A 22,413-nucleotide genomic window follows, 5' to 3' on the forward strand; every position below is an offset into this window, starting at 1 on the left:
TTTCAATCTTCAAATTCAAAGTCCACAGATTCACGCTGTCGATCTTTCCCAAATTCCGCCCTCATTTTTACCGTGGCCGGAAAGTGTTATGCTGAACATGTCAAAATTGTTTGCGAGATAAGATATATGCATACGTACAACCCTTCGCTGAGTGCGGTCAATTCAGGAGTTTTTAGGAGACTAAACCAAGTGGAATACTCAAACGTAAGTACAGTACATGAGCATTCTGCTCTCGCTCGCCAGTCGAAGGGAAGTACGCGTTTCCGGCACTTGGCGGGCCCGCACGCGCGGTGGCACGCGTTTACCCCTTACTCCTTGCTTGCGCAGAACCACCCTTCTCGCAGACACATGGAATTGGACATCACCGACCGCCGTAGACACTATCGGATTGCGCCATTTGCAAGGGGCTCCGCTGACAAAAGCCGGATTGCGGTGGCGCAGCCGATTGCGGGTGGCACAGCCATGGAAGGCCGAGCTGCGCTGTCGCGGGCCAGGGCACGCGTGCTTGTTTTGCGCGCATAAATAGCCGACCTCCCTCGTCCGTCCTCTTCGTTTCTCTTCATCTTTTTCCGGCCTTTTCAACTCACCGTCTTTATCTAACTGGTTGTGTTTGCTTACACGGCGCTTGGTGCTTGATTCTCCGGTGGGCTCCCATATCTTGCTAACACTGACTTGCATGGCCACTTGGTGGAGTACTGATCGCTGTGTGTACAGGGGGATAAGCGTTTGTGACTCCGAGATGGAGGGACAGGTTGTCACACTCAGAGATGTAGTGGCAACCGCGTTTTCATTTTCAGGAATACCGTTCGACGAGCATGGCTGGCGACGGCTGGACCCAACGCTCACCGCGAGGAGGTGGTTCCGTGTCGCTAACACGCATCATAAGATGTGCGACCCGGTCCATTCGCCATCGGGAGTTAAGCACGACGCACTGCTCATTGGTTGAGGGACGGAGCAGTGTCTACGGCTAAGATTGGGTGTTCGACGGCGGTCTCCAGTATTCGGACATGCGCCGAGGGGCCGGTCACAGCATCTCCTGACATGCTTTAGAACGGTATTCCTGTATTTTTTGTGTTGTAAAAATGTGAGTTTTGTTGCTTCCTCTCCGTCTAAACTTTTACTTTCTCGTCTTTGTTTCGTTTCCTTTTTTGCTGCTTCGTTCCGTCTTGGTTTGGATACTAACTTCTCATTGTCTCATTTCCAGTTTTCTTCTAGACATTCACGCGGTTGCCACTGCTCATCGGACTGGATCTTGGAGAATAGCTCTCCCTTCGAACGTGTTTGCTGCTCATGCAATATCTTCTCTTTTTTAGGCGGGAACCCAGCTGGACAGCCTTCTCGTGGCGGTTCCTGTTGTAGTACTCGCTTGCGAGGAAACCAATGGTCCAGTTCAAGATTGTTCAAGATTGATCGCGTTCACTTTGTATTTGCTCACTTTGTATATGATATCTTGCTCTACAATACAAATTGCATTTCGCACTGCTTGTGTCGCAATCATCTGCATCTAAGGTCACATGTTGCATATCCTTTCTAAGTGTCCATCGCGAGCTGCCATTGAAATGAAAGCGTCGACCGCTGCACTCATCATCCTCAACCACGGCATCAGTCTCCTAATACTTTGTGCCTCCCCTGTTCGCAGCTATCACCGCAGCGCATTTTCTGAGCATGGATCGCTGGGGTCGTTGTTTCGAAAGACTTTCAAGGTTCTCTTGACTGCGGTAATGCCGACTCGCTCATGAATTGCCAGCTCCATGGTGCTTTTCCCGGCCTTTTTGAGGGCAACGTTGCAGGCTCTCTTCTGTGGTGTGAGAGCCTTACCCATGTTGCTGTGGTGTGCTGTTGTGAAAGGTGTCAAGGCCAAGGTCAGGATGTCGGGTCCAACCTCGCAATTGCGGCAGCATGTCCGTCTGCTTGCTTGGTAGTCGCCAATCGCGGGGGGGCGGCCTGGAAGTCACGGGTGGTCGCAGACATATATGTTGACACTACGTATCTGTACCTTTCACCGCTTTCATCATTTCGGTCAAACAAACAATTTAACCAAGCGCCTTAATGGGCCTTCCTCGGCAGAGGACTGGCGGTCCCCGGGCGTTCTCATATCATTGATCTCTGCGAATCGGAGGACATTTCCCATTTCGGCGTTCCTCATTGTAAGGGGCCGAGAGACGCCGAAAGAGTCGTTGCGTTGGATTGTTTTTGTGGATTTTCAATACAGAAGTGAGAGACAGGTTCATTGAAGTCCTCGCTCTTCCTCCACTTTGCAGGGCAGCAGATTTGATCATGTCCTGTCCCAATGCCACAATGGCCCAATGTATGCCCCGTGTGCCTTTCGATTCGATGGCGCGTCCGGGAAACTGGACATGAGTTGCTCAAGCTTCCCATGCCGTTCGAACGTCGACAAAAAGGGAGACCAAGCTACCAGGTCACGGTCAAGGGATGTAAGACGGGTATAGGAGTCCGCTTTTCGTTAAATAAATGTACAAGAAAACGAAACGGACCAATGTCTCAATGAAACCAAGCACAACCAAGTCCACGAACAACAAAGTCCCAAAACCAAGAAAGTCCCAAAAACAAGAAAAGTCTCAAAAACAAGAACGTCCTACTGGCGGTGGCGCTTTCTCGGAGTTGATTGCTGCGAAGATTCGAAATCGATCATGGTTGGGCCGGATGTCAAGAGAGTCTATATCTTGATGAAACTTACCGGGGTCTCCTCCACTACCACATCAACAAGTAGACGGTGAAGGCGTTCGATCTCCCGTTGTTGCTAAGGAATGACGTGAACAAAGGAACAGGCATGTGAGTTGTGCCCGGGGCCATCTGGTTGTTCAGTACTCAATCTTACATCTTCTATAATCCGGTCCTTCTCTATCCAAAACGAGGAGAAGTGACCCCATTGCAATCAGCGCGGCAGGAGGGCAAGGTTAGCATAGTGCGGGCTTCATGGTTGCGGAAGCGCGGCAGGAGGGCGAGAGCTGGAGTGATTCGTGTGGGGAATTCGGGGGGTTGGAGGTCGTCGTCGTCGGGGTCGTCGACGAGGCAGCTTGCGAGAAGACATATGCGCGACCGTCTGTATCCAAAAAGAGTGACAACATCAGCAACAGCACTCAAGACCTCATCATGAACCTCTGAGGTAACTCACACGGTGGTGGAGGGCCTCCTCCCTCGCAGCGTCTTCCTCCTGCTTTTGGCGGCCGCCAGGAACACAGCCACCTCCTCCTTCGTCTTCAACGACGCCGCCTTGTAGTGCTCCAGGAGAGCCGCGAGCTCCAGCACCCCAATGCCGAGGGCGGCGATGTCGACCGGCGCTGCTCCGCTCAGGGGAGCCACCCCCGTGGAGAGAATGGATGAGGGCGCAGCTTCGTGGGTGGTGGTGGTGGTAAGCATGGTGCGTGCTTCTTGATTGCGGAAGCCCGGCAGGAGGGCGAAAGCTGGGGGGATGCGGGTTGGGGATTCGGGGGGCGGGACGTCCTCCTCGTTGGGGTCGCCGGCGAGGAAGCTCGCAAGATCCCAGTGCCAGGGAGGGGAGGCTCGGGGGAAAATGATGGAGGCGGGGCTGGTGTCGCGCCTTTCGGTCTTCTCCGACTTGCTGCCGACTCTGGCCAAGGGCCGGAGTGTTGGACGTTGGCGGAGTCCGTTGCCTCACCCTCGAAAGCTTGTGTCGGGGGGTTCCGGTCGAGGACGAGGCCGCTGAAGGAGGCGGGGTTGTGGCGACCGTGACCATCTGGCCCCTGGCCGCTTAGGTGGGGACGGGGGTAGCCGGGCCGGAAGACGAGACTGCGGCGACCACACGGGGTCGGTTCGATGTACGGCGAGTCCTCAGGGCAAAGGAAGAGGACTCTGCAAGGTCGATGGATCCTCTTTCTTGGCGGAAAAAAAGATCATGGATATGGCGATTGCTTGCAAGTCGTCGTACAGAACGTGATCCATATTACTTTTACTCATAGACAGAGTAGGATCTGACCAGGACAGCCAGGTGATAATGTGCTGTCATAGTCCACTTGTCCTCATCCGCCGAGGCGAGCGGCGTCCGTGGTTGCTGATGTCGAGATCGAAGCCCCCGAAAGCTGGTGCTTCCGCATTTCGAAGGAGGCCTTGTCCATTTTGTGATTCTGGTATGGGATGGACAAGTTTGCTATCGTGCGGTATCTTGGAAGTAGCCGGCTAAGGTCAGATCGTATACTGGTCGTCTTAAAAGGGGCAAGGTTATGCGAAGGGTTTTTCTTCCCACGCAAAATATAACCTAAGATAGGTGACCAACTATGACGCACAGCCTGAAGCTTGCGCAACCAGCCTCCAGGTGCCGTGGCTATCACCGGTGATTTTGCCAGATTTTACTTCCACCCACAACGAGCCAAGAGTTCCCTGGCACATCGGGACAGCATCGACGCAGCTGCCAACGCATTGACTTGCGGGCTCACAATGAACTCGAACCGCTCCTCCCCGTTCCCAAAATGGGAGAAGAATCCGGAGCTGCAACCACATTCCCGAACCAGAGCATCGGGTGCAATTGCTCAACGCTCCCTTCTTGCTGGCTATCGCAACTCGCAAGCTACACAACCCTTTCTAGTTCAACGCAAAAATCATAGAACCGAAATTCACCTCATAAGCGACGTAGCAAAGCTTAAGGAAATGCTCATCGTCACCCAAAATACGTTGAACGACGAGGCGCTTGTGAGAGGACTTCCGGACGGCGGGAATAAGCTCAAGCAGAGGTTTGAGGAACTCAGAAAGAGACTCGCGGAGCTCGAGGGAGGGGACTCGGAAGTCGAGGATGTGAACACCCCAGAAGTGTCAACCGGTTCCATCTCGGCGCGGTCATCATCATCAGTTCCATCCACCATGAATCGTCCACCAGGACCTTCAAAAGAATCACCAAAAGAATCACCGGATTCCATTTCCCAGCTAGCAGCGACCCTTTCCACTCTCCGGGTGTCACCCTCCACACCCAATCCACTCATACCCAATCCTTCCCAGCCACACTTCCCCCTCTCACCAGGCTCGACACCAAAAGCAGTCGGCTTGGTCAAACCACTCCCGCTCTCGGAATCCATTGCGCTCGAACAGGAACACGCGCGGGCTTTAGAAGAGCAGCGGCTTCAGCTCGCACGAGAACGTATGGAAAACGAGAGCACAGAGAATGGTGATCGAGGATCGGACGCACGAGGGAAAAGAATGGGCTGGTCGACGGTCAGAGCGGATCGGTATGATCGGCCGTACCCGAAGGTGTCGACATGGAGTGATGAACTTCGGGGTGGACTGGTGGATACCAGTAGTGAAAGCGAGACTGAGGGTTCAGAAGAGGTGGATAGTGATGATGAGGATAGGGATGTCTTGTTTAGGGGTGCCGACACCCCTCGCATTGCGGTCCGGAGGTTGATGGAGTGAAGGGTTTGGAGTGGGGCGTTGGCGCAAATCAGAATTGCAGAGGAGATGGCTAGGGGTGGCGAAGCCCTTGAGGAGAAGGGCAATCTTCTGCTGAGCGAATTCAAAGACTACACCGATGGGCATCGGGTGTACCACGCTTACGATGTAACCGCACGTTCAACGGAGCACAGTGGATTGGACAAGCCGCCGAGCTGGACTGTCGGAATCCTGTGGTCAACTAGCAGCAGGTGGGTTTCAGGCCAATGGCTGGCTTCGACACTCGGCAAACGTTGCTTTCCGATCGCATACCCACGCCACGCATGGTCGCGGCGAGCTCCATTGTATACGGACTACAAGGCTGGCCACGGCGGCGTTGCCGTCTCTAGACGCGACACAGGTCTCTCACTCAACCGATAAGTTATTTTGCGCGGAAGGCTGTTATTCGCGCACGGAAGGCTATTACTCGATGCGGAAGCCTGTTTATTCGCCCGCGGAAGGCTGTTATTTCGCGCAGAAGGCTGTTACTCGCGCATGTAACCCTAACTGTAAGTTATTTCGCGTGGAAGGCTGTTCATTCGCGCGGAACCCACCGAACCCTAACTTGCGAAGTAATGTCCGCGGGGCCCGGAACCGAGGGCGGGCTCCTTGTTGTACACCAGTGCGGCGTTGGGGAGGGGACACTTGAGCTTTCAGATCTTTGAGAGGAACGGGCTACACACTGGTTGCATTTGTGGCTTCTCACGAATTTTCAATGCAATGAAATAACCGTCCACTGAGAAAATCTACTTTGACTTCGAATTGGTATTTATGTATATCTCCCCCAAATCCAAGCATCGCAAGAATGCCGGGTACATCAGGAAATACCCCACAGCAACAGCCGCAACGACGTTCAGGCCAGCAGGAACGGTGGACATTGGAATGGCGCCAAATAAAAGGCGATCTAACGCTAAGGTGTAAGGTACAACCAGATCTGAGCTCTCGCTGTAGGTTACGCCAGCAGCTATCAGCCGTAGCTTTAAGTATACTATATATGCCGATCCATCCCGCAGAAAATCCATTGACCAGTTGGCAGGTGTGATGGCAGCCCAGCATACGCGCACCTCATAAGTCTGGTGCGGTATCAACGATTGGGGGAGCTTGAACACTCTCCAACTATCAGCATTCGCTACTGCGTCCAGATGCTGACATCCTGGTTTGTGCTTCTGCTTTGCAACTAAAGATCCATAGAAGTATGTTGCCCCAAAGATCAAGTCGGCCCGTTCAGCTCTGTGACGGCAACATCCTCTGATATGTTCCACTGTGTGCAGATGGCTGACATGTTCTCGAGAGATTGTACTTTCCTTGGCATAAACAACTTTTTCTCTACGTTCGCCATAACTGTCGATACCAGCATACAGAGCAACAGCAGCGGTAGCCATAGCCATGTAGAAGGAGACGCCCTCCCCGCTGTTGATCTGGTTTGATATATCATGGAGGAGGGGAGTTTCTCTGGGTACAAAGCGGGAAGTCAGCCAAAGTCCACGAGGAACCGAGAAAGCTGTTCGATGAATACCTCGGCGGAAGACCTACTTGGGAGAATGGAAGGTGTTTGAGGACTTTTGCTTTCAGTGACGGTGGGAGTTGGCGCGGACGGCTCAGCCTCGTTTCGGGGACCGACTTCCGCCCGTTGCGGAACCAGTTGGAACCAGTCGATCAGCAGTCCGTACTTGTAGGTGCTGGTGTGGTCGGTCGCCTCGATTTCAACTAACCAGTACGGTGCGGCACCAGACCAGTTTCCTACATCCAACGGCGGCATCGTCAGCTCCACCCATTGCGGGGTAGTGCTATCCTGAGGCGCCATGAATACGGTTGGCACGAATCGGAATGACAGGGGTCCGGCATTGGAGGTGGTAGGGCTCTCCGGACGAAGTTGCGACATGTGTGTCTCGGATACAACGTTGCCATGTTCGATCCCATCCCCGGCACCTTTCACGCTGACGCGGAATTGGATGCCGTCGAGACCTCCCGTGCGCTGATGAAACTGGACGCGCCACGTTGGGATGTATTTGCCGCGAGGGACGCCTTTGATCTCGCAGCGGGCGTCAAACCACCAGGCTGCGTTGAGGAGGGCGACTTTGCCGGAATGCGATTCGGGCGATTCGATGATTTTCCACCATTGGCCGTTATTCCAAATGATGTTGAGTTTCTCGGCAGGGACGTTAAGTGAGTCTGGATTGCGGAAGGAGGGGACGACTGGAGTGTGTCAATATCACGCGCTCGAGTTATTGCCTTCCTAACCACCGCAGAATAGTTTCGTGGAGACCAGGATGTCAGAGCAGAGGAATGCGTTGTGCAATCGGTTCAACCTCGGTGTTGAGGATTCCTGCGCTTACGGTAATAAGATCTCGCTGTCGCCCGATTCAATTGGATCCACCAGGCGTAGCTCGATTTCACCCTCTAGATTGCAATCCTCTTTGCCACTCTGAACCATTCTTGTGGCTCGTCCAGCAACGGCTCGCCACGCTCCCCAGGTCGCACTTTCTCTACCGCTCTATACATACTTTCCGACACGAGCCTTCTATACAGATCGAGATGACCAGTGCCACCGACAGAGGTTCCACTTCCGCCAAATCGGCGGACAGCAATCAGGTTCCACAGGTAATCATCCTTGCATACAGCGGCAAAGTGTCGAGAGGTCTGCGCAAAGATGAAACTGTGAGATTCCAGTGCGGCGAGGTGTGCGGCGAGGTGTGCGTCCAATCGACGCATCGAGACATATCCGTACCTGAGCAAGACGCCCTATTTCGCGAGTGTTCAGGTATTTGACGACCTGCACAGAGAGTTCCTGTGGCCTCATATACAGAGTGAGGATCTGCCGAACTGAAGTTAAAAAGTTTCCAATGAAAACAGGGTAAGTGATGAGCATTTGATCATACGTAAGTTCAGAATCCTCACGGAACAGCAAACAAGAAGACTTACCAGGGGTCTTCGATATTAACGCCAACAAAGCCTTTCGCGATAATTTCCCCAGATCTTCTTTTCATCTCTGCTGTTGCGTAGAAACCCTCATCTACGTCGCCAGAATCCAAAGCATCCTCGGGGAAGATGATGGGGGGCGATTCCAACACAGGTCTCGCCTCCGTATTGGACGGGGGAATATTGGGGGCCCACCAATCCTGCACCTTCTGCTGGACCCTGCACAGTTCGTCAGGCGTCAAGGCTCTATCCTCGTCTTCGTAGTACGTGGTCATTATCAGGATGTATAATAGTATCAGGTGTAGGATGTAGGATGGGTGTAAAAGTTGCCTGGCGGCCCATCGGCGGGCTAACGTCCGGTTTTAATCTCCTTGCTTTTACACCACCCTGGGTGACAGGTCGGTGGCTCGAGCTCGAAGCCGCTCGAGGTACGGCCGTTTTATCCTTCGAAATGGGCGGCATCCTTGTGTGTGTGGTGGAGCTCGTGCTTGGGAGGCAGATCACAAGGTCCGCTAATAAGTATGCGGTACGGCAAGCCTGACGACGGTTATTTCGATGATGATGATGAGGAGGAGGAGGAGCGAGATGATGAGCGTCTCATAAACTTTTAAATTTATAAAGCTCTGGTCACGCGTTGCGAAGCCGCCTCTTCGTTTTCTGTCGTCCACAGCCAGCCGGCAACTGCCAAGATCTCCTTCGCAATTGCCAACCTTTTCACACTTGCCAAACAGCGGGGACGATACGGATGTACTGTCCGTTTCTCCGTTCTCCGCGGCGGGGCCACAGAATGCAATGGCACTGTTGCCCTCTGCTACTAGAAGAGCTATGACCACTGCCGGCACGGCCAGGCGTGGTATTCACTGCCGGCACGGCCAGGCGTGATTGTTAGCTTGACTTTTGGTGGATGCCATTTTGCCATTGCTTTTGTGGTTGCCGGTGGCTCCGCCATAGCCAGCCCCACGCCATGCCCATTCAGTTGGCAGCCCCTGGGTTCGCGCATATGGCGCATGCATCCAGGGGATGAGGGAGATAGAGATAGAGCGGACTATACCCTGCCCAGTTGGTTTGGCGCATATGGCGTATCCAACCACTGTACGCAGCCCCTGGGTTCGCGCATATGGCGCATGCATCCAGGGGATGAGGGAGAGATAGAGCAAGAGGAACGACGCATTCGGCTCGGCAAGCACCGGAGCCTCCTGCGAAACGAACTTCACAAACCTGAACTCACGTAGACACTCCCTTACCAACGCCCACTGCTGTCCGGCTTCGTCCCGCTCCCGTACCAGTACACAGAGATGCGGTGGTCCGTCTCAGTGTTGCTGCAGTTGACGACGAGCGTTGAGACGAGCAGGCGATGGTCACCTGTTGGCAGGCGGCAGAGTTGCGGGTAACCCACCGGGATATGGTGCACGGGTCTGAGGCGTGCAAGCGCGAAACTAGGTTGTGGGATGCGGCATGGTACTCGTGCCCTCAACGATGATTATAGTGGCCGCTGGAGCAGGAGCTGCTGTGGTCTCCTGGGGGGCGGTGATATCCTCGACGATATGATGGTGGTGATATCCTTCGGCGGGAACGATAACGGTCTTGCCATCTACGAAGAGATGAGCACCAGCTGGCGCAGGACCAACCGTGATCTCTTGAACGGCGTTCGCAACGGTGGTGCCCTCGACGATGATGATGGGTTCAGCGGGCGCCTGAAGGCCTGCTTAGGTAGTGGACGAAAACGTGCGTGCGTTTGAAAAGCATATCGAAGATGGGTTGGGTGTTCGGAGATCCAAGAATGTAGACGATTGCGGTGTGTGGGTGCGAAAATTAAAGGGGAAATATATTAGAGGGGAAATATATTTGTTCCAAGCGTTCAAGTGGCTCGCCTCTGGAGGGGAACTCTTGGTCCATATCCTACCTCTCGGCACACAGACATGTCACAGTCAGGACTTCGCATGACTCGTAGTCCTAAGCCCGGTGCACATGTAGAACGGAGCGTGGTAGAAGAACCCTAAGAATGCATGTGGCGACACCTCCGCTCGCCGTCGTGATGCGCGGACGCTATCAGATGCGGATGGGGCGTCCATGTACGGTCATTGCTGTTTGAGAGCGGATTTCTGCATTTCTGATCACTCCCAAAAATTCAACTAGCCTCCTCGCCTTCACAGCCCTGGACATCAACCACTTTTATGCTTTCTTTGCGTTTCGTGTGTTTACAGCGCTTTGCTCACATGCACATGCCTCTTAAATGGCTGAATGGCTTGACAACCGTATCTTTGGGTGGAAATCGTTACTTGTCCTTCGTCTTCCAAGTGTTCTTGTTTGCTGGATTTCTCGTATCTGCGTGATCATTGACGCCATACCGACTTCTTGGGAGCGCGAATCAAGTTAAGCGATTAAAGGTTTGCGCGTCAGTATTGCTGGCGGACGGGTATTATGCTTGTGCCGTCGTGGACCGCTTTTGATTAAAGTCCTTGTAGGCTTGTACTGGTAACTGGACGCAGATACTGTATACAAGTCGGCGGCTGTGAAATCGATATCCATCCGCTGAAAAGGGAGCCGGGAGCTTCATCCCGCTTTCTGTTTACTTGTTCAAGTGACGCTCGCCAACGTTCGACTGCATCTACCTGCCCACCACCGACTACGTACGGCCACGAGTAAACCAGCAGAATGGGTCTGAGCAACGTCGGCAAAACCAAGACGGAGCTAGGCTTCCGCTACGGCGCAATCGGTCTAGTCGTATTGCAGCTCGCCTTTCTCATTGCGAGCGCCGCGATTCCCAATTGGGCTGATTACAAGTAAGCATTTGAATGGGGGCGAGTTGCAGGGGAACCGTGGTGGCGAAGAGTGCTAGAATTAGAAGTATCACACACTTTGTTTGGAAGCGAAAGGAAACTGATAGCTTCTTGTTTTTGCGGTCGTCAGAGTCTCGGTCTTGAAACAGACTGTTGGGCTCTACAAAACGTGCGTCATCGAGTACAATGGTGTTTCGGGAGAGCTCTGCGAACGCTACGATGGCTCCCAGCCAACTTCTCTCACCGTTGCTGCCGGTCAGTTCAGCTTGAAGAGGGGCGGGCGGTGTATGGAGATATTGAGCGGGTCATTTCGATGAAACTTATTACTTACTGTCGTCCCTCACATCCCCCCACGCAGCCATGATCCCGATCGCCATTATCTTTCAATTCCTCGTCGGGGCGCTCTTGATCCTCAACATCCGCAAACAAGCCCAGAAGTTTGGCTACGCCGCTGTTGCACTCAACACGCTCACCCTCGCCGCCATCATGACCGCCATCGCTTTTTTCGTGAAAGCGGCTCACCAAGTCGGGAGTGAGAAGTTTGTAGATAATGACAGGAACGTTCAGGATGTAGAGATGCTGGGGTACAAGGGCGGATTTGTGCTCGCCATTATGGCTATGCTTGTTGGGTTTGTGATTGAGTTCTTTGTTGCACGTGCGGCGTACCTTAGCGAGTTCTGAGGGGGACATCTCTTAGTTTTGGTCTGTTTGGAGAAAACCAACATCAACCCCGCTGGGTCGGGGAGATGCGAAACAACCGAGTCTGATGCTATTCGGAAGGAATGAACACTAGGTAGCTCGCGCATATAGCCTTAGTTGGTATCCACTATTATAGATATGTAGCGTGAACAATCCCAAATGACAAATGGAGAATCGTCTCTGGGTGCGCAAACCACCCGAGGGTTACTCCTCGTTAATCCATTCATGCGCGTCACTAATTAGATGACGAGGCATTGGCTACCTCAGGTCCTTAGGAGAGGCATAGTTACTCCCGCCGTTTCGGATATCATTCGCATTCGGCAGTGTTCTGAGCAGCTGGGTGTCGAACTACTGGGCGGGGATGAGGGTGGGTTCAAGGGAGACGACGAGACTTTTGCGCACTTTCTCCCGGCAACATATACACATTTGTTACTTTTCATATGCCATCGTACAATACAAAAACTTCACATGTGGACAGAAAACCTCACTACGCCACAATATCCCTGCGTCCTAAATACAGAGCCTCCCCTCACATCATATCAGAACACATATACGCACATCGCATCCCATCACATACATCCTAAAAGCTTCTTCCACCCCACATCCCGAGAATGACGTACAGTACATCCCCCAATCAGTTCCCTTGGACGATGCACAACCGCAACGTATGCCTCCCACCCACGGGCATCACCTGCACCGCCGCCGCGGCATCACTGGTCCCATTAACCAAGAACGCAAAAAGATCGACGCCCTTGGCGCCAAAGAAATGGCCGCTGGTGCCGACGACGCTTGCGGGCTGGTCTTCTGTTGTTGCGGTGGCGGTGGTTGTGTTGGTGAGGGAGATGATGGGTGTGCGCGAGGGGTTGAAGGGGCCGAGGATTTGGAAGGTGCCGAAGTTGGGGATGGTGTAGTCCGTGGTGCAGTAGAAGGAGTCGAGCGTGGAGGTTAGGGGTTGGCAGGTGCTGTTGATGTAGGGGGATGAGAGACGTGGTGGATGTGGGTTAGATCAGAGGTCTCGGATTTGGTTTGTAAGGTTGTGATACCCGAAACAATGATGCAAGCTACATACCCGCGACTGAACCCAAACGTATTTCCACTCAATGTCAAGATGCTCTCAAACACCGTGGTGCCGTTCCCGCCCGCGACCTGGGTGCTGTTTGCAAACTGTTCTTCAAAGACAAACTCCTCAAATTTCTGCGATGCGGGGCATGGGCTCGTTGTCGCTGCTGATGCCGATGTCGCGGTTGTTGCGGCCGGCGCTACGGATGTGAAGAAAACGGTCTGGATATCTGCCGCGAACGCGGTCGGAGTGGGTGTCGCCGCCGTGATGGCACTGTCTGCTCCTGATCCAGCCCCGCCGAATGTGACGACTGCAACGGCGGTATCCGTCTGCGCTGCGTGCACGACGACGGTAGCGGTTTCGAGTACGGTAGAGTCGGCTTGGCGGCGGTTCAGGAGACGTTCGAGATGGAATTTGAGCGGTAGGCGCAGAGCGGTGGATGTGGGGAGATGGATCGTGAGGAGCGTCAGGAGGAGGACCAGGCTTGCGAGTTGGCTGTGCATGATGGGGATGTGCTATTCGAGGGTGCTTGCGAGTAGGACGAAGAGTTATGTAGGTATTGGGGCAGAGTGCGGACCGAGGGAAGATGATCTTGATATCGATGGTCGGCAACGAGCGAGCAACGTTGCGAGCAGAAGGTAGTATGAAAGCGGAGCACAACAGACCAGCTGGGTTACAAAAACAGACAAGTTTTACACCACAGCTTCAAGCGCATAAGTTATCAGGGATCCGGAGACCGTTGTGGTGTGGGATGTTTCGACCGTTTCTCCGTGGCAGCTAGGTGAAAGCAAACAAAGCGGGAAAGAAAGTGATGCCAGGGCTCTCAGAGAGGCGGGAAAGCTGCACTACTTATGTACTGGCGTCGGAACAGTAATAAGAGATCCCCTGCGCACATGGATGGGGACGAGCTGCAGCCTGCAGCCACCTCCTTCGGGTCGTTGCGGGAGGTCATAATGAAAATTACGTCGTTGTTGCGGCGCTGAGGGTGTGTGTGGTTGTTTCGGATGCGAATGCGAGCGGGATGCGAGAAAAAGGGGCTATATATTTTAGCGGGCAGGGGCATGCGTGGAAGGAAGGAAGGAAAGTGCGGGACGCGTTGAAATGAGAGAGATGATTGGAATCGTGGCTTTTATTGCGCAGAACGTCCCTCACAAATCCGGGCTGGAAAGTCGGGACATCCGACAAGCACATGCATGCAGGCATTGCCATCTCTGGTATCACAGCTGAAGTCCTCGCTCAAACCAGCAGCGGTAGAAGTGAGCTGATAGAGAGCGGACTAGGTGTTGTCACCACGCTGGTAGATCCTGGAGCTACGATGGTTTACGATGGAGCTACGTCTGAGCTGCAAGGGTGGAGAACGTGTTGTATGGGGAAGTTCAATCGGAATGGCGTACCACGCTTGGGACAGCGGGTGCGCGATATGTTCTTAACTGTCTACGCACTCGCATTCTTCCTCAGAACCGCCAAATGAAACTTCACTCAGCTCTATGAATGCGAAATGCCGAGTCGAGCGAACAACGTCTGGGACTCTGGGACTCGCAGCGGGACCGATTTCCAAACTCAGTCAACTTCAGGGTCGCTTCAGTCGCCTCCTGGAACTCCGTGGGAGAGTCACTTCGCGTATCTTGCATGGACGGAGTTTCGGAGGGACGGCCGGATATGGGCATTATGGGGAAGGAAAGCACCTTCTGAGGAAACGTCCCTCTGGGATCACTCCGGGATGTAATCGGATGCTCGGCTAGCGTTTGCTACTCGTCAAGGTCTCGGCCTAACTACGTCTCGCGGGACCCGTCTGGCGTTCAGATTTGGACACAGATTTTCCTAGCGATCCCGGACTGTCCATTCACGTCCTCATACGGCAGTTTCGAGGATTCTGCTTCATTGAATCGCGAGGAGAAGCTGAGAGAAATGAAGATCTCTACTTAGCTCCGGCGGCAGGACGTCGGACGGTGTGACCAAGATCTTTCGAAGTGATTGTGCGGTGAAGCACTACGCGGCAGATTGCGCCCACTTCCATCGGCATGTCGAACATGCAGCAGACTGACTACCAGATCATGCTACGGAGTCCCCAAACGGTTTTCTCGAAGGCATGTAGATTAGGTACACCCCGTCAAGTTGTCATATCTAAGTTCCGCTTGCGTTGTCATTAGGTTGTGGTTACGATGTGCATATACATGTTCTTTGAATCCGCTTTCAGGAAGATCTGAGGGTATCGATAGAGCAGTCTCGGCTTGCGAGCCATGTTGATGAGGTTAATTACGCAGTGATATACGAAATACGGGCGTGATCCTGGCACTATTTAGGCTGTTCGGAACCTTGTCCGCTCCGCTTCCCGTTTCCGACAACGTACGGGCCATTGCTCGATCTGGGCCCACTGGTGGCCGATCGCATTTTATTCGTCATCTCGGAGTTCTTGCGGATACCAGCGGCGCTGTGGGAATGAAATTGTGGAGAAAAGATTAGAGGACGACATACTCCCGGATGCAACAGCGTTGATTGGCAGTGACGGACAAGCAGGCACTTACAAAGCTCTGACCATCACCGCGAACGTGTTTTCTAAAGATCCAATCTCACGCAGTAAGCTTCGAGCTTGCAGCTTTCCATTCTCCAATGCGCTAAATTTCAGGTTCGTCACTTCAGTCATCCTGTGCGCGAGGCGTTGCAGTGGCACCGTGATGACGAAGGACACGGCGGCGGCGGCCAGTAAGCCGACCGTACTGCATACGGCGATGACGATGATGCTATTCCGGATGGACTGATCGATGCGATAAAAGAAGTCGGAGCGCGGGAAGGCGATGACGAGCTGCCAGCGGCTGCCGGCTGATACGCTCCCGGGGCCGAGGTGAAGAGGTTTGGTGGCAATGTACCAATCTGTTCGAGTGGAGATCAGCGTCGACCACTTCAATGGACAAAACGGGCTTGCAGATGTTGGTCGTACCTTCACCACCCAGATTGGCCTTGAATTCTAACACATCGGTCGGCATGTCGCTCAATACTGGATATCGAGACTGGATGAATTTGCCGATATGGTCAACAGCCGGAACGGGGTTGTTGTCAAGGTAAGCTAGAACGCGACAAGGTGTCTGTGGTGCGCTCCAATTCACAAGCAATCTATGCGTCTTATCCCAGCAACTTACAAGTCGTCTTGTTATAGAAGTCAATGTAAACGGGATGGATCGCATCGATATTCGACGAGGTGATAACCTGGCCAGCCCGATTAGTCGTGGTCGCATCGTAGATGAAGATAACGGCGTTCGCGGACGGTAGCGCGGCTTGCAACGAAGCTACAGCTGATCGCTCCATGACACCGCCTGCCTGGCATCCCATCATTGGCCCCGTGGCGGTTTTGTCGCGGATGTCCCAGATGGGGACGATCACGTTCCTAGTCGACGTTGAGGTTGTATAGGCGGATCCACTCCGCCCACGTAAAGGCGAACCACACGTTGGTTGAGCTTACCAGTAGATGGAGGCTGGGGGAAACACCACCCAATTCCACTGCGCGACACCGTGCGCGGGTTTCGTAGCAATATACCGAAAGTTCCGGTCATTCTAAATGCATACGATCAGGCGTTAAAATGGAATATAATATCAAAGCATCGAACCCATTTGCTCCTACCCGCGGATCGTACAGGTTCTTCGTATAGACATTATACGTCCATGTAATAAGATCTGCTGGCTTCTTGAAGTCCCCGCTGATATTGTATCCCGGCGACGCATACGGATTGTCTTTCATGGCGGGCGCAATAGCATCAGCCGGGAACAGCTGGCCCCTATCATCCGTCATCTGCGCGAACTCGTAGTACCCTCCCCTGGTTGGACCGGTGTTGTCTGGCCAAAACGGTACACTCGCCGTGGGCTGTACCTGTTAGCTAGGCTTAGATCCACTGTACCAAGGGATTCTAGAGTTATATACCAGGAAGGTGACATTGTCCATGAACATATACGCGAGCGTGGTTGTGGTGTTCATTATGACGGTCCCGTTGGGGTAGGTGTACAAACGAGGCTGGCGCAGGTTTTCGTGGCCCGCGAAGCGGAAGTTGGGTATGTCGGTCATGGCGGGTCCCCATGCTGATGCGGCGTTTGTTTGATTCAGAGGGGTTGGCACTGCGGGTGGATAAACATCATCATGATCGGTCAGTCTTCCCTACTGGGTCTGCGAAGCCGGACAAAACGATCACATACATTCTGCGGTAAAGCAAAGTAGTCTAGGTCGGATTGACGACGGACCCGTTAGAGATCGGGCATCCAGTGCCTTGCAAACGCCCGCGATGAACTCACGTCGAGATTTCGGTGACGCTCACCAGTGTTTCCGCAACCTCATAACTCCAGTCACCGCCGCCTGTTGCAAACACGGAGGCGCTCATGGCCTTCTTCGCCGTTGTGCGAGCACCGATGTTGTAGGCGGCCCGGTAGTACTTGTTCATGATCCCTTCGATGCTTGCCACGGCTTGGATTGTTGTGAGCTACATGTACCTGGATGCGTCAAAGGCAATGCGAGATGCACGGAAAACGGGAGAGCAGCAACCAGGGGGCCTTACATTTAGGATGGTGCTTGCATCATCTTCTGCATTTCTCTTAGCATTTGTGACGAATACCGTACTTGACTGAAAATGAGTCCTGTTTAGTTGGCATCCTGTCGATTGCTATCCGCCGAAATCATTGCGTACCGGAACGACGACAGCAGCCAGTAATAGCGTCAATATCCCCAGTAGCGCTACCGGTAATGGTATGGAGAACGCCCTCCCCCGGCGCCTGCGTAGACCTTCTCTGGCCAGCACAGCTGGCTCGTAATCCATCCCACATTCCAACTCCAGATCCTCTTCCTGTGGCGGGATGTGTCCGGGAACCTGCTCGAACGCAACCTTGCTTGATTGTGGAGACGGCATTGCGAGCCGAATATGTCGTTGTCGCTCGACCGGGGAGTGTGCGTGCTGATCAGGTAGGGTTTGTTTTACCGAGTCGGAGGCCGTCGGGAAAAGGGGCTCCAATTATGGTTGCATGGGAAGAGTGTTTAGAGGAGGGTCCGGCCTTTTATATGCAGGCAGGATTCGGGCTCAGTAGATATCTATTCTCAACACAATCAAGAACAAACGTAGATCGGCGAGTCACGCAAAGGCTTAGATTGCCCAAACAACAAGCCCTTCATCTCGACGGGGCTTGCTTCCAGTTTCTTTGAGGTATGTTCGGAAAGCCGTCAAAATCTGTCAGAAAGTGGCGTCGGGCAGCAAAACTCCGCCGGTGACCAGGCGCTGCCAGAAACCATAAAATCTAGCCCCGGAAACTCAATCTTTCGATCCAATCGCAGGGAAGTCAGCCCTTCCGTAGAGGAACAATAGGATGCGAGATGAAATCGATGGTGATAGCTATGTCGACGATCCACATCGCGCCTGGAACACGCTTAGAGTCATTGGGCAAAGCGTGTGTGAGGATGCTTTTTGACATTGTCTGGCCTGGTATATATAGACACCACGCAGTTGCCGACCTTGAAATGTTCCGTCAGTGAAGGCCATCCTTCATGCCTCCTATCGGCGTAACACTGAAAAAGGTACACATTGCCTCCCTCATCTCCCCGCCACATCCCACATCACACACCCCGTCCCACCAACTACAAACGACGCAAACGTGGTATTATAAAACATCCCAGTATATACAGAGAACACAAAACCAGGCCTACGAATATCGGAGACGTCGACATGTAACAGCCCCATGTCAGGCATGACAAAACAAAACCCAAGAGGGAAGGAAGGGAGTAAGCCCAAAAATTGAGAGTTTTTCTTACATCATTTCGCAGAAGGAGGTATATGAGGGGTGGAATTTCGTAGGTTAGCGATGAGGCGATGGAGTTCATCGCTCGTGAACTGAACGCGTTGGTATCGCTTCCGACGAGGGTTGTGGGCTCGGGAGGAAGTTGAATATTTCTAAGACTTCTTCGGGGCTTGGTTCGGTGAAGGGGTATGTTCAATATGCCCAACCGAGCCCGTGGCATCCGACGACTTGCGTTGACTATGACCGACCGATCCCGTCGCATCGGACGATTTGCGTTTGACCACCACCGGCGGCGTACGTACTTTTTCAAGCGCTGGTGGTGGCGGGTGCGGGGTGGATTGCGCTGGTTGCGTTGCCACGGTCATCATCACCGGAGCCGTTTTCGAAGTCTCCACGACAACCAGCTTCGTGCCTTCACTACTCCCCGGACTGTGTACGGGCGGCTGTAACGCCTTGGTTTCCTTCACCTTTTTTGCTGGCGGCGGACCAACCACAGCCGCGGACGCAGAACCAGCACGCTCATCATCCAGTTGTGCAAACTCCGCCTTGAAATCGAAGCCGGACTCGAGTGCCGGCGGTGCCGATTTACGTTTCTTCGCTTTGGATTTGAACGGGTCGTAGATGGTTTCCTCTCCCGCGGTGTTCTTTTCGGCTATTTTGCGTTTCATCCAGCTGTAGACGCGGGAGAGGGCGTCGAGGCTCATTGTGCCTTCGGGCCAGAAGGATTGGACCTGAGGTGAGGGAAAGAGGGTGCGTTAGGAACATAAATATAGCGCGCAGTGAACCAAGATGAGGTGTATCGCACCTTAGCGTAGATGGCTTTGCGCACACCCATTTCCGTAAACGCAGGTGGGTTGTTCACCGCGATACTGCAACGTGAGAAGAAGTCAGCCAAGTGTGTCATTCGCTCCACATCCCACTGAACCACACCACCGTACTTGTACTCATTATCCAGCTGCGCCATCTCCCACTCCCCACACAAGATATCCCAAAACGCAAATCTCGACTTATCCGTCCATCTGAACTTGGCGCCGCCATTCTCAGCGGACTCGTCGCCGCCGGTGCTGTCGACTGCTGGTTGCGGGGGTCGCTGGATCGCTTCGTGGATCATGTCTTCGAAGTCTTTGTAGAGTTGCTTTATTCGGGGTTTCAGGCGTTCGAGGCGGCGGGGGATGGCGTAGGCTTTTAGGGTGCGCTGTGGGCAAGATGGTGGAAGGTGCGTGTGTCAGTTGAATGAGGGAGGAGAAATCCCGATGTTGATCGTGATGTGCGCATACCCGTAAGGCGTCCGAGTCCAAAGGCACGAATCGCTCAACTTCCTCAAAGAAGCGTTCGTTTAGCCAGCCCGCATTGATCGCCTGGTCAGCTGCCTTGGAAACCAGTGTTCGTAGTTCTGTCGGTAGTGGGTTGTCTGAGGTCGGTTCTGCACGGACGAATCTCGTAAGCTAAAAAGCCTTCAGGCAGACAAGATCACAGCACTGGCGAAACATACTGATTTTGTCAGCAGCCTCCGCGGCTGCACGAAGTCGTTGAGCTACTTTCCTCGGTAATGACTGCAGAATGATAGAAATTCAGCGCGCTGACACAATATACTCCGACATACAGGTACTCGCCCATTCCTTACCTGAGAAGATTGCCCTCCAAAAGGCTTTGAATGTGAAGAGGAACCATTCGTCAACGAGTCCGCGTCCGAAAGCCGATGTGGTTTCGCAACCGCCTTGGGTTTCGTAGCCGCCTCCACAGTATCTTGCGCGGGAGGAGCAGACATGGGTTGTTTCACAGCAGGCTGCGTTTTAGGCGTAGCTGCAGGGGTCACATCGGTCGTAGTAATGGGTCGATGGTTCACTGCTGCAGCAGCGGAGGTAGTGGTGGTCTCATGCGCTTTACTCTTCCTTGGACCTGCTACACTCTCCTTCCGTTGCTTCTTCTTGACCGGTTCAGCGCCCACGGCCGGCGTGGATGCGGATGCGGATGCGGGTTGCGGAAGTGGGGTATCAGCGCCTACAGGTCTAGGGATATCGGCACCTGAGCTTTGAGGTTCATCCTTCCGATCCCGTTTCTTACTCGGGCTCGGTTTCGTGCTGCTCGCGCTTGTCGTCGATTTATACTTCTTCGGCGTCCCACCGTCCGGCTGCTGCTGCTGCTGTTGTGTGGTCTTCTTCTTCGGCTTCTCCTTAGTGGTAGGGGGCGCGAGTTGCGACAACGTCTTTTCGTCATCCAAGCCCATCGGTACGGGTGGATTGGGAGTGGCGGGTTTACCCTTTTTCACTTTCACTATTGTGACTGGCCTCGGTCCAGGTTTCGATGTTTGGGCCCGTGGAGAAACGTCATCGGAAGAGCTAGAGTCCGTCGTCGAGACCTCAATACCTGCCACGACACCGCTCGATGTTCCCGCCGTAGAAGACCGTCTCTCTTTGCTATTACCGCCGGCGTTCGGGCTGGTCATCGGTGTAGGTCCCGATGCACCGGCTGCGGGTGATGCAGTGGCCGTAGCAGCCGCCGACACTTTCTTTGCCCGTTTCCGAACCGGCTCAGACCCTTCGCCTGATGTCGTCGCGGCCTTCCCTTTACTCTCGCTGCCCGCGACCTTCCCCTTGGTCTCGCCACCCACAACCTTCTTCTTCCCTTTCCCCCTCTTCGATGGCGACGGATCCTTCTGTCGATCAAACATCTTCTTATTGCTAGGAAGACATCATCGCAGGTTTAGCCAAACCCACTCGAGTAGGGGGATCGAGATAACATGCTGCATTAGAACTCACTATTCCGACAAGAAAAAGTCCTCAACAGGTCCCTTATACGCAAAGAATCCGCAATCGAGATCAACAGGCGGCACAGACCCAACCTCGCTCCAGAACAGATCGCTGTCGTCAATGAAGGCGTCGTCGAGGTCGTAGTCGTCTTCTAGGCTCTTGCGGAGTTTCGTGGGTGCTGCCTGGGTGTATCACATGAACGGTCGTTAATTCCCAGTGTCTCGAATATTATGCGCACAGTGCATTGGGATGGGCCAAACTCACCCCCGACGCCGCCCCACTCTCCTCATCATCCGCGCTTCCGTCGTCGTCGTCCTCAACCTCCGCCCCATCCCTTCCCAGCGGTTTCGCAGGCGAGGTAGTCGACTTCCCAGGCTTGCCATTCGTATCCTGGCCGGTAGCCTTCCGCATCAACTCGGCGTAATTGAAGATATTGTTTTCCGGGTGGTCTTTATCGAGCGTTACGTGGAGGCGGATGCTGCGTTGGGGCGGGTCGTCGGGTGGGTCGGCCGTTGTTAGCATCATCGAGGCCATGTGGAGTGGATGGGGGTTGGGATGGTGTCGTAAGAAGAATGCACCGTTTGCGGTTGGATTGGGTTGAGGAGTTAAGTAGTTTGATATGTATGTAGCTTGCAGCCTCTATCTACGTCTCCAACGGGTATACTATGTGTCTGGGTCAAGGGATTGTGGGTAGGGTAAGGTGTGGACGCCCGCAGCGATGTTGGTCGCTCGAAGCCGTCCGTCTCGTCCCGTTGTTGTGGGTCACCAATCTGCCTCCACACGCGGATATCCAGGATATCCTTCATCATCGTCTCAATCGTAAGGATCCACGGCATCCGAAATCCTCCACGTTCTTGAGAGCCAATCCCATGATTGTCGGACTGCGACGGGCCCGCACAGGGACATCAGATCGCTCAACCCCAGCCAATGAGAGGTCTGCGTACTAGGGAAGCGATCCCCTTCTTTCAAAATGTATGTAATCTGCGGCCTATTCACATCGGACATTCGAGGGTAACATTGGAGATCAGAAAGCGCGGCGGGT

The 22,413-nt window shown here is 53.7% G+C and overlaps 10 protein-coding genes across 10 annotated transcripts; 5 read left to right on the top strand and 5 right to left on the bottom strand.

Annotated features, from left to right (window-relative positions):
- Positions 1–2,435: 2,435 nt before the first annotated feature.
- EV422DRAFT_623008 (uncharacterized protein) lies at positions 2,436–4,193 on the bottom strand. The gene is made up of 3 exons (XM_053074204.1): positions 3,137–4,193; positions 2,840–3,064; positions 2,436–2,761 (listed from the first exon to the last, which is right to left on the bottom strand). Exons 1-2 carry the CDS (start codon positions 3,716–3,718, stop codon positions 2,936–2,938), a joined length of 711 nt encoding a protein of 236 aa, XP_052921905.1. The 5' UTR covers positions 3,719–4,193; the 3' UTR covers positions 2,436–2,761; positions 2,840–2,935.
- A 39-nt stretch (positions 4,194–4,232) lies between these two features.
- On the top strand, positions 4,233–5,778 carry EV422DRAFT_623009 (uncharacterized protein; the record flags this gene model as incomplete). Its single annotated transcript, XM_053074205.1, has 2 exons — positions 4,233–5,338; positions 5,423–5,778. Exons 1-2 carry the CDS (start codon positions 4,417–4,419, stop codon positions 5,776–5,778), a joined length of 1,278 nt encoding a protein of 425 aa, XP_052921906.1. The 5' UTR covers positions 4,233–4,416.
- Positions 5,779–6,523: 745 nt separating this feature from the next.
- Positions 6,524–8,462, bottom strand: EV422DRAFT_266365 (uncharacterized protein). Its single transcript, XM_053065834.1, has 5 exons — positions 8,320–8,462; positions 8,126–8,220; positions 7,902–8,037; positions 6,931–7,569; positions 6,524–6,849 (listed from the first exon to the last, which is right to left on the bottom strand). The coding sequence occupies exons 2-5, from the start codon at positions 8,195–8,197 to the stop codon at positions 6,608–6,610; spliced, it is 1,089 nt and encodes a 362-aa protein (XP_052921907.1). The 5' UTR covers positions 8,198–8,220; positions 8,320–8,462; the 3' UTR covers positions 6,524–6,607.
- A 2,286-nt stretch (positions 8,463–10,748) lies between these two features.
- On the top strand, positions 10,749–11,982 carry EV422DRAFT_543651 (uncharacterized protein). Its single transcript, XM_053071334.1, has 3 exons — positions 10,749–11,099; positions 11,227–11,351; positions 11,455–11,982. The coding sequence occupies exons 1-3, from the start codon at positions 10,972–10,974 to the stop codon at positions 11,775–11,777; spliced, it is 576 nt and encodes a 191-aa protein (XP_052921908.1). The 5' UTR covers positions 10,749–10,971; the 3' UTR covers positions 11,778–11,982.
- Positions 11,983–12,167: 185 nt separating this feature from the next.
- On the top strand, positions 12,168–12,887 carry EV422DRAFT_543652 (uncharacterized protein). Its single transcript, XM_053071335.1, has one exon. The coding sequence runs from the start codon at positions 12,407–12,409 to the stop codon at positions 12,704–12,706; it is 300 nt and encodes a 99-aa protein (XP_052921909.1). The 5' UTR covers positions 12,168–12,406; the 3' UTR covers positions 12,707–12,887.
- On the top strand, positions 12,601–13,771 carry EV422DRAFT_266450 (uncharacterized protein). Its single transcript, XM_053065835.1, has one exon. The coding sequence runs from the start codon at positions 12,790–12,792 to the stop codon at positions 13,495–13,497; it is 708 nt and encodes a 235-aa protein (XP_052921910.1). The 5' UTR covers positions 12,601–12,789; the 3' UTR covers positions 13,498–13,771.
- EV422DRAFT_509375 (uncharacterized protein) lies at positions 13,707–14,581 on the top strand (the record flags this gene model as incomplete). The annotated part of the gene is made up of 3 exons (XM_053068851.1): positions 13,707–13,819; positions 13,996–14,266; positions 14,339–14,581. The coding sequence occupies 3 exons, from the start codon at positions 13,707–13,709 to the stop codon at positions 14,579–14,581; spliced, it is 627 nt and encodes a 208-aa protein (XP_052921911.1).
- Positions 14,582–14,738: 157 nt separating this feature from the next.
- EV422DRAFT_266456 (uncharacterized protein) lies at positions 14,739–16,362 on the bottom strand. Its single transcript, XM_053065837.1, has 4 exons — positions 16,313–16,362; positions 15,794–16,237; positions 15,381–15,726; positions 14,739–15,286 (listed from the first exon to the last, which is right to left on the bottom strand). Exons 2-4 carry the CDS (start codon positions 16,086–16,088, stop codon positions 15,151–15,153), a joined length of 777 nt encoding a protein of 258 aa, XP_052921912.1. The 5' UTR covers positions 16,089–16,237; positions 16,313–16,362; the 3' UTR covers positions 14,739–15,150.
- EV422DRAFT_266455 (uncharacterized protein) lies at positions 16,363–17,987 on the bottom strand. Its single transcript, XM_053065836.1, has 7 exons — positions 17,523–17,987; positions 17,394–17,459; positions 17,157–17,318; positions 17,038–17,060; positions 16,769–16,959; positions 16,472–16,711; positions 16,363–16,404 (listed from the first exon to the last, which is right to left on the bottom strand). The coding sequence occupies exons 1-6, from the start codon at positions 17,739–17,741 to the stop codon at positions 16,629–16,631; spliced, it is 744 nt and encodes a 247-aa protein (XP_052921913.1). The 5' UTR covers positions 17,742–17,987; the 3' UTR covers positions 16,363–16,404; positions 16,472–16,628.
- Positions 17,988–18,672: 685 nt separating this feature from the next.
- On the bottom strand, positions 18,673–22,147 carry EV422DRAFT_266781 (uncharacterized protein). Its single transcript, XM_053065838.1, has 8 exons — positions 21,636–22,147; positions 21,381–21,553; positions 20,246–21,302; positions 20,114–20,174; positions 19,899–20,044; positions 19,560–19,816; positions 19,427–19,490; positions 18,673–19,352 (listed from the first exon to the last, which is right to left on the bottom strand). Exons 1-8 carry the CDS (start codon positions 21,903–21,905, stop codon positions 18,774–18,776), a joined length of 2,607 nt encoding a protein of 868 aa, XP_052921914.1. The 5' UTR covers positions 21,906–22,147; the 3' UTR covers positions 18,673–18,773.
- Positions 22,148–22,413: the final 266 nt, after the last annotated feature.

The sequence above is a fragment of the Fimicolochytrium jonesii genome (assembly GCF_025526975.1).
Source record: "Fimicolochytrium jonesii strain JEL569 chromosome Unknown EV422scaffold_32, whole genome shotgun sequence".
Taxonomy (NCBI): domain Eukaryota; kingdom Fungi; phylum Chytridiomycota; class Chytridiomycetes; order Spizellomycetales; family Powellomycetaceae; genus Fimicolochytrium; species Fimicolochytrium jonesii.